At 37.7% G+C, this 14,641-nt stretch overlaps 1 protein-coding gene across 5 annotated transcripts in view; it reads right to left on the bottom strand.

Moving 5' to 3' along the window:
- The window catches only part of PWWP2A (PWWP domain containing 2A), a 43,016-nt gene that overhangs the window by 21,518 nt on the left and 6,857 nt on the right, over positions 1–14,641 (bottom strand). For 4 of the 5 annotated variants that reach the window (XR_011322515.1, XR_011322514.1, XM_069773190.1 and 1 more), the window contains exon 2: positions 7,079–8,046. Coding sequence is in view for 3 of the 5 variants with exons in the window: in XM_069773190.1 (XP_069629291.1) it covers positions 7,079–8,046 (968 nt within the window). In the remaining 2 variants the exon portion in view is untranslated. Of the gene's footprint in view, positions 1–6,351; positions 8,047–14,641 lie in introns of all 5 variants that reach the window. The other variant, XM_069773188.1, reaches the window with a different exon arrangement.

The raw sequence follows: 14,641 nt of genomic DNA, 5'->3' as shown, positions 1-14,641 counted from the left end.
CTATTTCTTGTCCTAGTTGCAACTAAACATAAGTGTGTTTCCCCTTTTGCCTCTGCACCTATCCTGCAAGTATTTGCAGACCTCGAATATCCTCAGTTCCAATAGTCCTTCTCTGGACTGAGGAATAAAATCATTGGCATAGAAACTGCATCACAGTTGTTCAAAATACGCCTGGCCCTGATTTTGAAAATAACTTCTCAAACATGTAGCCCAAATAAATCCCACAAATCTATTTGTCTTCATGCACTGAACGAGCAAAGCCCCAATTTAAACTTGCAACAGGGGATCCTGATTTATTCCCTGTGCCAATTTATACCTGCAGCTTGTATTGTTAACACTATCCCCTGGGACCATGGGTAGGTAGGTAGAGAAGATCAAAGACTACACATCTCCATCAGCACAAGCACAGAAAACCAGTTTTCAGCCCTGTGCGTACAGAAACTATCTGGGAAGGTTACGCAGGCATGCAAGACTGTGTCTTACTCCCATTTGTCTCCCTATTGGATGTGCAAGGTGTCTCAGAACTTCTTCAGTATAAAAGCCCTGGTCTTACCAATGACAATAATTTTCCACAATGCTGCTTATTCAACTTCACGCCAAGAACACCGATTGCGTTTTCCTGGGGGAAAAAAACAATGGAGCCAGAGATATGAGTTTCCTTCAACAATCGGTACCTGGCACTAAGCTTGCCAGTGCGGCCCCAGGGAGTTATTCCCAACTGCCGCATCTGGTAGCAACAACAAAAGCGTGCAGGGAAAAACCATTATAGCAAGCCAGTTACCAAATCACTGTCTCCACAGCCATGTCTGGGAACTGCTATTTTGCCTTGTGTTCACAGAAGGGTAGTTGTGTCACAGTTTAATTTAAGAAAAATTTCATAAATTAATCTAAATTACAGTCTTGATTGGTATACACATCCCAGGTACTACAGAAGAAAGACTGAAATGTATGAGTAAACCATAGGAAGCCATAGGGTTCTATTAGGATCTAACAATTAAAAGCCAATAATCAGAGATATTTCTGACTTAAGGAAGAATCACTGCTGTTCGACAAGAGTTTTGTAAAACCCCATCTAAATTACCATAAACAGTTCTTGCCACTGATGTCAGAGAAAGATGAGTTCAAACTAGAACAGGTGCACAGAAATGCCAGTAAGACGAGCAGGGAATAGAAAAGCCATCTTACAAGGGGATCTTATTTTATCTAGTTAAATGGCCACACTCTATAAATACACTAACAGGATGACACCATAGGAGGGAACTACTTAAACTAAAATACAAAGTTGTCATAAAGAACAGTAGTTGAGGTAGTTTAGATGTTGAACAGGAACTTGTCATCATAATTGTTAAGGACATGTATCAAAACAGAGGTTCTTCCCATTACAGATTAAGAATAATTTGAAGCTGAATACTTACAACCACATCTCAGAAGCTTGGATCGAACAGATCTTTAGGTAGCTTGACAGCTACTACAAAAGTTTTCAATGCTACAGGCCTCTCTACCTGTCCTGATGTTAAACGTGAATGATCTCCGATCACTACAGTCATGTCAGAAGAAGCTTTAAGAAGTTAGTTGTGCAAAACCTCTGCCATTAATACTTTATTTGATTTATAGGGATAATTTTACTGTATTGTTGCAAGCATAGCCTGTCTATATCCCCAAAATGTATACTACTATATCCTATCCTAAAAAAACAAAGACACACACGCTTAATGTAAGCACAGATTAAACTGACATAATCCTGTAGCAAGTCATTCCATTTCCACAAGCATGAAGTAGATGCTGGATGAATTTCCAACAGTTGACTGTGTGACAATGACATATGTTTCACCAAAATTCTCCTATAAGCTCTCTAAAACAGGAGAGCACTAGTCCCTTTTACTGAACTTGCAGACGAACATATTATTCTCAAAAAGCCAACTCATAGTTCTCCTTCTGGTATCACATCTAGCTCAATACACCAAGTTCCTCTCTTTTCCTTCAGGTTCCCTATGACCTCTCTATTTATACCCTTAAAAAGTAAACTGAAAATAAGAACAGAAAGCACCTCAGCCTTTAACCATTATAAACTCTGTACTGTAAGATCACTTTCAAGTTTGTTTTTAAATAGCATACCTACACTTCCACCAAATGGCTTATGACAAAAAATACTGCCATCTTACTGCCCTTTTAATCATAAGCTCACTCTACTTACCTTCCAGTTCACAGTCTTTATCTACAAGTTAGTATAGTGATCCCACTGCATTGACTGAATTTGCTTATTCCTGTAGGCATTTATTAGAATACAATTATAAAGAGGAGATGAACTGAAATAGCCTTTCACTGATTGTCAGCCTCCTCCTTTCCAGAATTCGTTAGCCAAGAAGGCAGCTCTATTTTTTTTCCACTGTACTTCGCAGAACATGCATGAGGACAGATGATAATACTACTGAGGACTAGCTACCAAGGTTTTCCAAAATTCATGTTCCTGTTCTACTCTGACAACTTTAGCAAGAGCTTATAGGAGACATGAATGGATATCAGTTTCAGGACTTAAGAGAGTTAACTAGAAACAAACCCAAGGCTAGCAATGCAAAAAGCAACTCTTACCCCTTCCTCAATTCCACTGATGAGTGATTTCTTAAACCTAATGCATTTAGAAACTACTTAAAAAAAAGTATTTTACAACATGCTGAAAGAAAGAAGTCTTCTCAGCCTTGCACAGCTGACCCAAATTATCCCCACTAAACACACCCCTCCTGGTGAGGTGGCTGTCAGTTATGTATGTTTCAAACTAAAGATAGCACTGTCTAAAAGAAAATACCATAATCAGAGATGATTATCTCATTTAAGTGTTGACATAAAATTTAAACTCTGATTAAAAAAATAACAAATATTTGTTCAATTTCCCATAGAACTCTACTTCAGAAACATACAAGCATCTCACAGTTGCTTCTAGCTTCACTCATGAAGCAATCACACCTTCAAACACTCCTGTTAAAGGAAATCCTTATAAGTTTTGGAATAACTACTCTCTCCCAAAACATTTTAACTGAAGCTAAAGATCTTCAAAGGAGAAGTAGGCTTGTACTAGAAACTCATCACCACCTGTCACATTTTCCCCCCTAAATTGAAAGGCCATACATATTCAACAACTACACTGAGGAATTTTATTAAGTCAAAAAGATAGAATTTGCATTTTATTATATTAAGCTGATTGATAGAAAACTAACAGTCACTCTTTCTACTGATGTTTGTCTTCTCAAGGCACAGGCTGCTTGCAACAGTTGCACAGCTTAATTACACAGAGGCACTATCCTGGCACTGTACAGGCGTGCTCCTGTCACGAGTTATTTGATAAGTCATTTAAATTGTCAAGTTAACTTAGAGATGGTAGATGTGTACCCAACTGCAAGAACAATAATCCACACTCAAAGTGTATGCATTGCTGGGAGCAGACAGGCACATAAAAGTGTGGAGGGTTTTTTGCAGTCTATAGCTAAAACAGTACTCAGCTTCATCTAAGTCTTCAAAGCTGATCTACACACGGCATCCATACTGCCATAACCAAGGTTACTTACTGTAACTAGACTTTACATTAAGCCCAACATTTTCAGAGTGTTAGCTACTTCAGAGGGAAAGGAAAATCATGGACGAGTATGAATAAGATATTTTCAACCTAATGTAACATGGCATTGAAAAAAAAAAAAAGTAGTCTATTTGTTTTGAGACCTGGTAAGTCTGAAGTGATAATGCACATTCACTGTAAAACTTCGGAAAGACTTCTTAAAAGACTGATCAACTACAAATCAAGACTAAGAATCTTTAAATGCCTTTCATAAACAGTTCTTTTGAACATAAAACAATCTAACAAAACCCCTCTAATACTTGTTGCTCTCCCATCTCACCAGTGAACACCCGAGCAAACTTTGGCCTTAGTACTATTCTAACTTTATATAAATTAATAGAAAAGAGTACAAAGCTTCCAGGTCTTTTAAGGAAAAATTAACAGTGTAAATATTGATTTCACCACTACTTGGCTCAGAACAACTAACTTACAGCCAGTTCGCTTGAGCTTCTAAACCTCAACGAACTAGTGTAGACATCTAAACCACATTGTATGGGTTCTTGACTTCAAAAAGCAGTCTGCTTTAATAACAAAGTACGGCTTATTTACTTAAATAGAGTAACTGTTTCTGTTTGCAGGAAAGAATACATAGAAGTGAAACAGGATTTTTTTTTTTTTTACACTATGAAATTTATTGTGTGTTTATCACATTCAAAAAGCATTGACCAGTGAGGTTTTTCAGTAACTGTTAGAATGCCAAGGTAAAGCTGGTATGTTTGGAAGCTTAATTAGCACCTAACAGAGATGACCATAAGCTTGAGGAAAATTTGAACGGCCATGTATTTGACACTTTGGACTTCCAGTAGTTTTGTGGGTACAACAGAATAATTTAAAAAGGGAAAAAGAAACTGAATGCTTTGGAAAGACCAGACAGTATCATGAACATATGAAATTTAACCTTAAGTTAAAAAGATTTTAAGGGTTTGATGATTAAATCCTTACCCCCATTTTCATGTCTGTTTAAAATCTAATTTCAGTCTAAGCTTAAATTTTTACTTCTGTCATGATTGCCTACATGGGCAATTATGGAAAAAACAGGATGAAAACTGCTTTAGGATGAACGCTGAGAGATTCTTCACAAGGCATTGCAAGGCTGAAACAGGAGTGGGTTGGAGAAGAGACAGTAATTCACATGGTCAAATAAGGACCAAAACTAAAAGAAAAAAAAATGTAGTCAGTTGCATGAAAATGCCCCAACATTGAGCAAAAGACATGCAAGAAAAGACGAAGTAGCAGTGGAGAGTGGGTCTGATTAGGTTTTGATAGATGGAGAAAACTGAAAACATTTCCCCACTGTATAAGTGACATTATCCACAGTCTTTATTCAAATATATGGAACAAAATCTAATTAAGGGAGAAATTTGATAAACTTTACAGAAAGCCCTCTACAGAGCTAGTTTTGAAAACAAAAGGGACAGATAATTGCTTAATCTCAAAATTAAGACTGAAGTATACCAATAATACTTTACATCAAGCAGTTATCTTTAAGAATGTGTGAAAAAGGACAATTTACTTTTTAAAAAGGTGTCCTCTAAATACGGCATACATATAAAGTACTCTAACATCCTGGATTTTTTTCAAAGCTTTTTGAGAAACACACACAAATAATTCAGATTTAGTCAATTTTATTTACAGTTTGTTTTTTTACATTTCAGAGCATTACACAATTACATATTCTCATTTTCTGACCTGCAAACAGATACCTTAAACGGAAATATTAAAAAAAAAATGAAGTTAGATACATCCAAAATGCAACAATTACACATCTGACAATTCACAAAGTGTAATTTACTAGGACGTATCCTAAGAATTTAGGAACAACCAGTCAGGAGAAAATCTGACCAATTTCAGCAATCAATTATTTACACATTCAAAACAAAGCCTCTCTTAATCTAAACCTCCAGGCAAATGGCCTGAAAGATTTCTTCAGGAAGAAAGACCAGAAGTTATGATTCACACCTATGCAGCATTAACAGCCCTTGATCCCAAATACTGAGCAACTTCTCAGTTTTGTCTTAGAGCTACAGGCATCCCTCTCAGCTTCTCAACCCTGAAGTGTTATATTTGTGCCCCCATGTGCATAGAAAGGCTGAGTGTTTTAAGTGGTCACTATGATAAAACCCCATTTAATCTGGTCTTTAAGTTACATGAATTCTTCTTCCTTAAAAATTTCAGCAAGTCTTCTAATGTCATTTAAACTGGCCTATGTGGGTTGGGGCATGCCTCCTTAAGATGTTTAAGCATGCTTTGAACCAATCTGCACTGGCCAGACTAAATACATTAGAGACTATTTAAAATAATCTTTAAAGACCATTTAGACAAGGCTTACATTTCTACACTTCCCTGATGGGCCACCAAAAAAAAAAAAAGTCACAGCTACTACTTTCATCCCTTGTGTTAACCCTTTGCCACACAGCAACTAGTTATATACTGGGTAGAAACTACTAAAAAATTCCCTGCAAATAAGCTGCCTTTCAGCTGAGGCTATGGCTCCTATGCATTGGGTGTTTGAGGAGTTTTATTCTTTAAAAAAAATGCTCACTTGAAAAATACTGAAGTTCTCACTTTAGGCTAATTTTGATTGCGTGTTCAATTTGTTTAACTGTCAAGAAACCGCTACAAATGGAACAACTTTAGTATAAAAAGAGCAGTCAACCGAGTGCAACTTCTGACTTGGCAAGTCCTTCATGGTAGTTCTCTAACTAGGCTATGAATTTTGTGGAGCCTCCAGATTTCTTGCCTACCTTACTTTCCATGTTCACGTTTCAAACTGTGTCAGCAGGGCCCGAACTTCGGGAGTCAGCTGCTTAGCAGCCTTAGCTGCCTCTGTGACGGCCTTGCGGTAAAGACCCTTTCTCTTCTTATTAAAGCGCAACTGGAAGCTTTCTAAAAAGGGGGATAGTTGTGCAAGAGCAAGAAAAGATGTTGTTGTGGAGCCAAACCATGAGATACGAGCCTCCTGTCGAACTAAAAGGCCATTATCTTTCCGGCTCACAGTTATGGAAAGAATACGGGCTGGCCACCAAGGGAAGCCATAAATCTTGGCCCAAACAATGTCCCCTACACATACGGTCCTGCCATCTGGTGTGACACATTTAGAGACGTTTTTGGAAAAGACTTCCGTTTTCAAGGAATTACTGAGCTTTTTCTCTTCCTTTGAAGAGGAGGAGGAGGAGGAAGGTGCATGCATGCTGCCTGGAGGAAAATCAAAGCTTTCAGTAGAGCTACACTCAGAGTTGGTAGATTTCAAATCATCTGTGCTATCACTACTACAAACTGATGCACTGGAAGAGTCAGATTTCTTTTGATTAAGGGTCATGTAAACCGTTATATTGCTTTTGCTGCCTCTCTTGCCCAATGTCTGGTGTTCATCCTGATCAACAGTTACATGCACTTCACTTGTGTCCTGAACCTCACTGCTGGCCTCTTCAGGGCCTTCTGAGGGGCTCTGATTTTCTGAAGGGGCCTCACCTGCTGAGCGGGTGGAGGAGCAGCGAGACTGGGGCTTAGTTGCCATCTTGCCACTCCGTATTTTCTCAAGTCCTGTCTTGAGAGAAGAGTCATTTTCTTCATTCCGATACCTTTGTGGCTTTAAACGCAATCGGGGTGGAAGGGAACCTGAGCTGGTGTTCTGAAGACGCCGTGTGAAGTGGACCTTTGAATGTGCATTTTTGGAAGAGGAGGTTGCACTCTGCTTCTTTTGTGCCTTTTCTTTGGCCATTTTCAAGACTTCCCGAGCTTTTGCATGATCCATGTTTTTGCTCTGGAGAACTTTTTTTGTATTTAACTGCGCTTTTGAAGTATTTGCTTGTGCGGAAACTTTAACTACTCTGCTTCTGCTGTGGGCAATATTTGAAACCTTGACCACAGCATTCCTTTTCTGGCTTTCATTTTGGCTTTTTCCATCCACTTTATGGTCAGTCTTAAGTTTTTTATTCACAGTAGTCACACTCTCATTTCTTCGTTTTTTATTATCCTCATATTTTGAAGAGTCACTTGCATTGCCACCTTTTTTTATTTCCTTTTTTTCTGCAACAACACTGTTTTTGCACTTGTCACATAAGACCTGCCGAGGTCGTAGTTTGATAGCATTCATGATAGAAGTGGGTTCCTCCCTGTACATTTTACGCTTGGGCCGCTTAATTTTCCGGGGTGGAGGCTGAGGTATTGACTGGTTATATGTGTCCCTGATAAACAATGGAGGAGGATATGGTGCTCCCTCATGAAAGAGAGGAGGTGGTTTAGAAGTCCATAGGCTTTTAGCTATGCTAGGTTCTGATGGCTGCGTGAGAGAAGAGTCATCAGGGACTGCAGCATTAGATTCACACTTCACCTGTGCCTCATCTTGGAATGGTTTACTTTGGAGCTGCATGGCTTCAGGTTTATCCTTGTATTCCCTTTTAGGAAATATGGTCACAGGGATGCCATGGGGTCCAAACCTTAAAAGAGAGAGAAAAAAAAAAAAAAAGGTTTTGAGGGATCTTTTGCTGCATTTCTTAAAAAGCATATGAAAGCCTGTCTACATTATATAGCCACCATTTGAAAGACATGAGTCTCAGGAAAATTAAAGCTTCATATCTAGCTTTATAGTAAGCTTGGAAAAAGCAGGAAACCAAAACCAAGTCAGTAGAGAATATGAAATACATAACTTTGCTTATTATTGGTTTCTCTTGCATCAACAAGATGCCCTGAAAATGTAACAAAAAAGCGTAACCTACAGACAGAAGTAAAAGAATTAACTTTGTACTTTTAGAAAATGCTTATAAACAAGTAAATTACACACTCATCCCATCAACTCCAAATCTACCCAAGATTAATTTCCATACTAAGTCAACTTATGTGAAGAAGGCATTTTCAGCAACTTTTACAAAATTCTTCCATTTTTAGCATACCACAAAAGGCCAAATATGTTTCAGATTTAATCAAGGCAAATACAGACTGCATAAATACTTGCATTGAACAGAGCATGCCATCATTCTTCATCCACAAAAGATTAGCACCTGATCATCATATCATTACAGCTCAAAACTTGCTAGCCTAAGAGTTTCTTCCAGCAAAACTACCCTTATTTCACCACAGTACAAACCGTTCCTCCATGTTTTGCAAGCAAACAATATTTTAAACCTTTGCCTACTTTTCTCCAGACAGCTCTAGATCTCTGCTGCCCCATTTGACCCACACAGGAGTTCTCACCACCCTGATCAGCTCTGAGAGAAGAGAATGAAAAATCCCAGTATGACTTAAGCATTAGCTCAACTTTCCTATAGTAAGTAGCATGTTGCCTAACAGGTAACCAACACTTTCTGCAAAGGGTTGTGCCAAGGGAAACATTTTATCAGTTTGCAAGGCATTATGCTTGCCTTCTCCTGAGTGGAAATCAAATGATAAATACCTTCATTTACAACAATGTATCTTTCAATGTCCAGAACAGGGCAGGAGGGATTATAAAAGCTTGTTTAACCTTCCTCCTGTTCCACTCCACAATCTACCAGCTGAGCTACCAGCCTCACAGAGCTGTCACCAAGCTGTCCACTGCTCTTGAGCTCTGCCTGACTCCACCTCTCATACACGCACTAGTGTTTGGCTTATATTAGTTAGTATTTTAATAGTTTGACCTTAATGCAGTAACAACGATAGACAAGGTTGCAATTCAAATACCAAATCATCCATTTTGAATCACTAAACAAACACCATTATGTTTATCCCACACCTGACAGGAGAATGAAGTAATTACCCAAGATTTGTCCTCAGGTTAACACTAGTTCATGTTGCACTGCAGCTGCTCAACTGCAACATCCTCTTAACTGATTGAACTGAAGTTTATTTACAATCTATGGTTGCCTCTCAACTGAAGATAAATGCTGAATACTGGTCTGTTTTCCATTCACACTCCTGCAAGAAACATGCAGTTTATACAAGTGCCTACGTGTTGGCTTTATTTCTTCAAAATTGGTTTTGAAAAAACATCATCATATGTGTTAGAAGATTCTTTACACTGTCACCAACAAATGCCGTCACTTGTTTGTCCTTTTGCTTATCGGTTAAGCCTCTTTTTACACTTAAAAGTTGCAATTGAGGCAAACAATCCAAGATTAAATTATCCATCCAGTTTGCACTTCATTACAAATGGAGAACAGAAACAGCAAACAACCTACGCAAGGTTACAGAAGTGAGCAGCATAACTAAATGCAGTCTACTGCACTAGTGAAGGCTACAGTGAATTATAAACATTTAGCAGCTGATGCAGACATTTTTCCAGCTTACAGTCTGGCATTAAACCACAAGGGACTCACTCATAACTAAGTTTTAAGTTCCCTAAAGTCCCAGAAGTCCACCACATGTAAAGAAGTTGCTTTTCCACAAACACTCTTTCTTCCACCAAAGATGATGACTAAGTTATACAATTCCAAGGGCTTTAAAAGAAACTATCAGCTGATAATAATTAAATTAGCAGTATTTTCAGTGCTACTTGCAGCAAGAACTTCAGCTTCTTTAAGAGCAGTAGGATCCAGAATCCCATCTTTCACCACCTAACAAAGATTACAGGATTTGGGAAAAAGTTAATGTAGTATAAGAGCTGAAAACAAGACAGGGCAAGATCCCTGCTGTGCAAATTTCAATACCAGACAAACACCACAGAAGTAGATAAACTAGACAGCAGTGCAATATCAAATGGGCAAAACCCATGCAGAAGAACACTTACAACTCTTTTTACTGTCTCAGGAACTGCATTTCCTAGCCCCTCACAAGACATTTCCATAGTCCAATACACAAGCCTTTTTTCTAGAAGACATTTATGCTGACTCCGTCTTAGGAAATTAAGCTAGCAGTGACCAGGGAAGAAGTGGATGAAAAGGACTGCAAGGAGATTCTCTAGAAGGATCCCATTTAAGTACTTCATCTCTCTTTTCCTAGATTTTTGTTTTACTGCCTCACAAGCAAAATCAGCACAATTAGCACTCCAAACACATAAAAAAGCCTAACGGAAAGCTCAGCATATGACTGATACCATGAAGGCACTGAAGATTAATACTGCACTTTAGACTATCCTTTTCCTCAAGCATCTGCATGATACACTACTAGGCCAAACAGCTGAAGAACAGGACAGCTTAAGTGGAATTTTTATCCAAGATGCAAACCTGCTTTAGTAAGACAAAAAACCAATCCAGACTGAATCTCTGAAGCTAGAGTCTGTCTCACAAAAAGTACCATTTTAACAAGTGAACTAGAATCTCCCGTCCCTGTCTGCCTAAAAATTAATGAATTGTAGAGTTAAGAGAACATTCACAGATATCGTCTGGTGCCAGTTACATAAGAACAAATGAAGACACTATTCCTGTAAGTGATATGTCAATACATAAAGACATGACTAGTCAAGACATAGTCCACCTGAAGTACAAGATAAATCTGGTAAGCCCAGAGACTGAATATTACTTCCAACAGCTGAGTGTGTGGTACCTTCTTTGGCCTCATCCAATAGCAGGTTGCATCCATAAACATTCAGTTTTTAGATGATCTTTGTTTCCTCCTTGGTGAATGAACTTCTCCAACTACGCAACTTAGAAGAATGATACGAAAATTAAGAACAGAGAACAATGGCAGAAAAACTTAGGAATGAAACAGTAAAAGACACAGGAGAGAATGAAAACAAAGAACAAGGTAAGAAGAAAGCAAAGACAAAACAAAGAATGGCCTATTTTTCTTAAGAGAAGCAGAACAAAGATGTGATCTTAACAAACCTATTCAAGACAAGGCATGACACAGCATCTAATTAGTTCAACTGCAAACACAAGTATTTATTGCATATACTAGAATTTGAAGCCCTATTTTCATACATCTAGTTGGTGGACATTGAAGACAAGTGCTTCTCAGACAATCACAATAATAATTTTTTTTACACCAACTACACGTTTGAAATAGCTAGGAGTGCCATGTGTATGTAGGTTAGACATAAAAATTGCAAGAGCTAGCATTTGGTTCATCTACTACAGAGATGAAGAAGGACTAAAAGGCTACCGTATAAAAAAAGGTTAAAAAATCCAAGCAGCACAACTCAGTTGTATCACAACATTTACTGATCCACACGTCAGTCAATGACTGGGCAGTAGAAGATCACCTCTTAAAAAAAAACAACAAAAAACAACCAAAAAAACACATTTCAGTTATGCTACATCAGTGAGACCACCTACATATTTCGTTTGTCACATGTTGCATGTTTAAGTACTATAAGGAACTGCCTTGTCTTTATTCTAACAAACTACATTATTTTCTTATATTAATCTGAAGTATCACCTGTTCCTACTATAATATTACTTTCCTCCAGAAAAGGCTACTCTTGGAAAGACATACTCCAATTACTGTTTGCTTAAAAAGAAAAAAACCAACCCATTTGTGCCTAAGTTCCAGCTGTTCATTGTACAGCCCACTCATGCATAACATAATATAGTTCTACCTCAGACTATCTCTTGAAGGAATAAAAGGGTTCGTTGATGTGGGATCTAAAATTGAAGTGTTAGGAAAACCAAAGTAAGAAATAGGCATTTCAACCTAATTTAAGGCAGTTCTGTAAAGCAGTGCACTGCTACTTCATACTTATTCAAAATTAGAACCAGTTTTCCATGTTGCCAGGTTCTTCTTCTGTATAGGTGTCCTGGCTCTTTTTTGCTTTGAAAAAGCACTTCTAAAAGAGAAGACGGTTGAGAGTCATCCTAAGAAACTTATCTCCAAGAAGTTTTACAAGTAACAGAGCAATCAGTAGGATCTGCTATCATATTTCTGCTATACATATCACTTCAATATACATATGCATTAAAGACATAAATAGCAACAGGAATATCAGGAACTATATTTAAACAAGAGACTAATGGGGTAGATGAGATCAATTCTAGCAGTCCAGCGATCTTTACACTGAGAAGAGCTTTCAGTTGACTAGGGTACACAGAGACAGAACTATGACAAAAACAGTTAGGTTTTATTTCCGCTGTTTGTCAACTGCAAGTTAATGAATAGGTAGCCATGGCATCTTTTGTCATTATGTAAAAGCTAGTTTGGCTATCAAACCTAGAAGCCTGTCACTTAGAGCCATATAGATTTGTATTACAGATATGTAAACTTAAGTACTTCAAGCAAAGTAAACCCACTTTTTTTCAAATCTAAATTCTCTAGCAGAATTACTACAATGAATATATATTACTATTCAATTTGTATGCAAAACACAGTGCAGTTAAAGAGTATTTTAAAAAAAATAATCATGACATAAGGAACAAATCCCATTTAAATTCATAACTGTATGTACATAAACATCTAAACAATACATCCTGGGGCAAAGCGTTTTTATGTTACTACATAAAGTCTTAAGCTCTCATCTTTAGCCTCCAATGTCTAACTTTTACTTCTCTATTAAAAGAAACAAAAATGAAAAAGCACCTTGTTCTGCCAAGAGCCAAAGGAGAGAACCCACTGAACTGGTTCAGAAGTATTTCACATTTGTCTGCAAACACACTGAATTAAAGTCAAAGCACAATAACTTCCAGAGTTGTGATGTTAGATCAAGTCTGTTGTAAATGAGTACGATCAAAACTCATCTTCACCACTAAGTCAGACTACAGTAATCTCTGATTACCTTTTTATGCATTGCTATTGTACTCAGTATCATTCTTAGTGTTTTGCAAAAGCCAAGACAAGCAACAACTGAAGCAATTTTTATTGCATGCATAAAAGTTCAATGACTCTGAATGCTGGGAGTATAATAATATGCTGAAATAACAAAGAGCTAAGTATATATATACACATTTCACGCATGTATCTAAACTGAGGGTTTAAATTATAATATTCAATGTAATATACGATTAGATCATAGCTATTTGAACACAAAGTATTTCAGAACCCTCAAAATAACCCGTATTCAAAACACAGATTATGCAATAACCTATTTTTAATATACGATTTACTTGGTGTGATAAAGCGCGATATGGAACACATTGCTTTAAGCAGCAGGCACCTTACTGAAAAAAAGCATATGCAGAAGCCAAATTATCAACTCAGTGGTTTACTCGTCTCCTGAGCAAGGTAACACAGGCTGGGCTAAATAGACTAGAAAATGTGTATTTCACTTAGAGCTCTAAAAACACAGTAAAGGACTGCAGTGTAAGTGACTCTCTGGAAAGAACACATCATCAGGAATAGATCTTGCCACACCATCACAAACTTGCAGCACCAAGAAAAATTTGGTTAAATATATCATAGTTCAAATTAAGTAATGTGTGACAATCCACATCTAAGCAAACTAGTAGGAAGCTTACAAACTTGGAGACTTTTACTATTCAATGTTAAGCTTAGTGTTTTTCAAGCAGGTACACTTGCCTGAAATCCAAGCTCTTATTTCTGGCACACTTTCAAGGCAGAGGAAAAACTAGAGCAGAGTATGTATAGAATTGAGTTTGAAAGAGTATCTCAAAAAAGCTGGTTAGAAGTATCCAAGGCAGCAGCTGATTTTAATTATTCCTAACCACTGTCACCTGGGTCTCCTACTGCAATCACTACCCAAGTGGAAACCAACTAATGGCTACCAAACAACATGCAAATATACCAAAGGCTGTATTAGCTCACAGTACACCTCTGAAGGAAGTTAGAAGCCCTTTGAAAGACTTCAACTTCCAGGAAACTGAATCACAGAAGTCCATGTAGTCAGGCTGCTGATGCAGACCTTGAAGAACTATCCACTGTAGAGACAGAAGAATCCCTAAGTTGATAAGCCTGAAGAGTATGCAGGAGGGTCCCCTAATCACTGCTTTCCCCCCACAGAAGTGGGAAGGTACCCCTCACCTTTTCATTGGAAAGGATTTACAAGTGAATTCACAGAATTTCCTTCAGTTTTCTGTAACTTGGAGTTCTATCAAGGATATAAAAGTAAACTTTAAAAGATACAATGCTTTAAGTTAGGGTTCCCGCTAACTACCACAATTTTACTGGCATGCTTATAAAGCTGAAGGTCTGTTTAAACTGAAATTAGCTTTTAATTTTTACATCTGTTAG

The sequence above is a fragment of the Haliaeetus albicilla genome, chromosome 27 (assembly GCF_947461875.1).
Source record: "Haliaeetus albicilla chromosome 27, bHalAlb1.1, whole genome shotgun sequence".
Taxonomy (NCBI): Eukaryota; Metazoa; Chordata; class Aves; order Accipitriformes; family Accipitridae; genus Haliaeetus; species Haliaeetus albicilla.
This window is presented reverse-complemented; position numbering and strand designations above follow the sequence as displayed.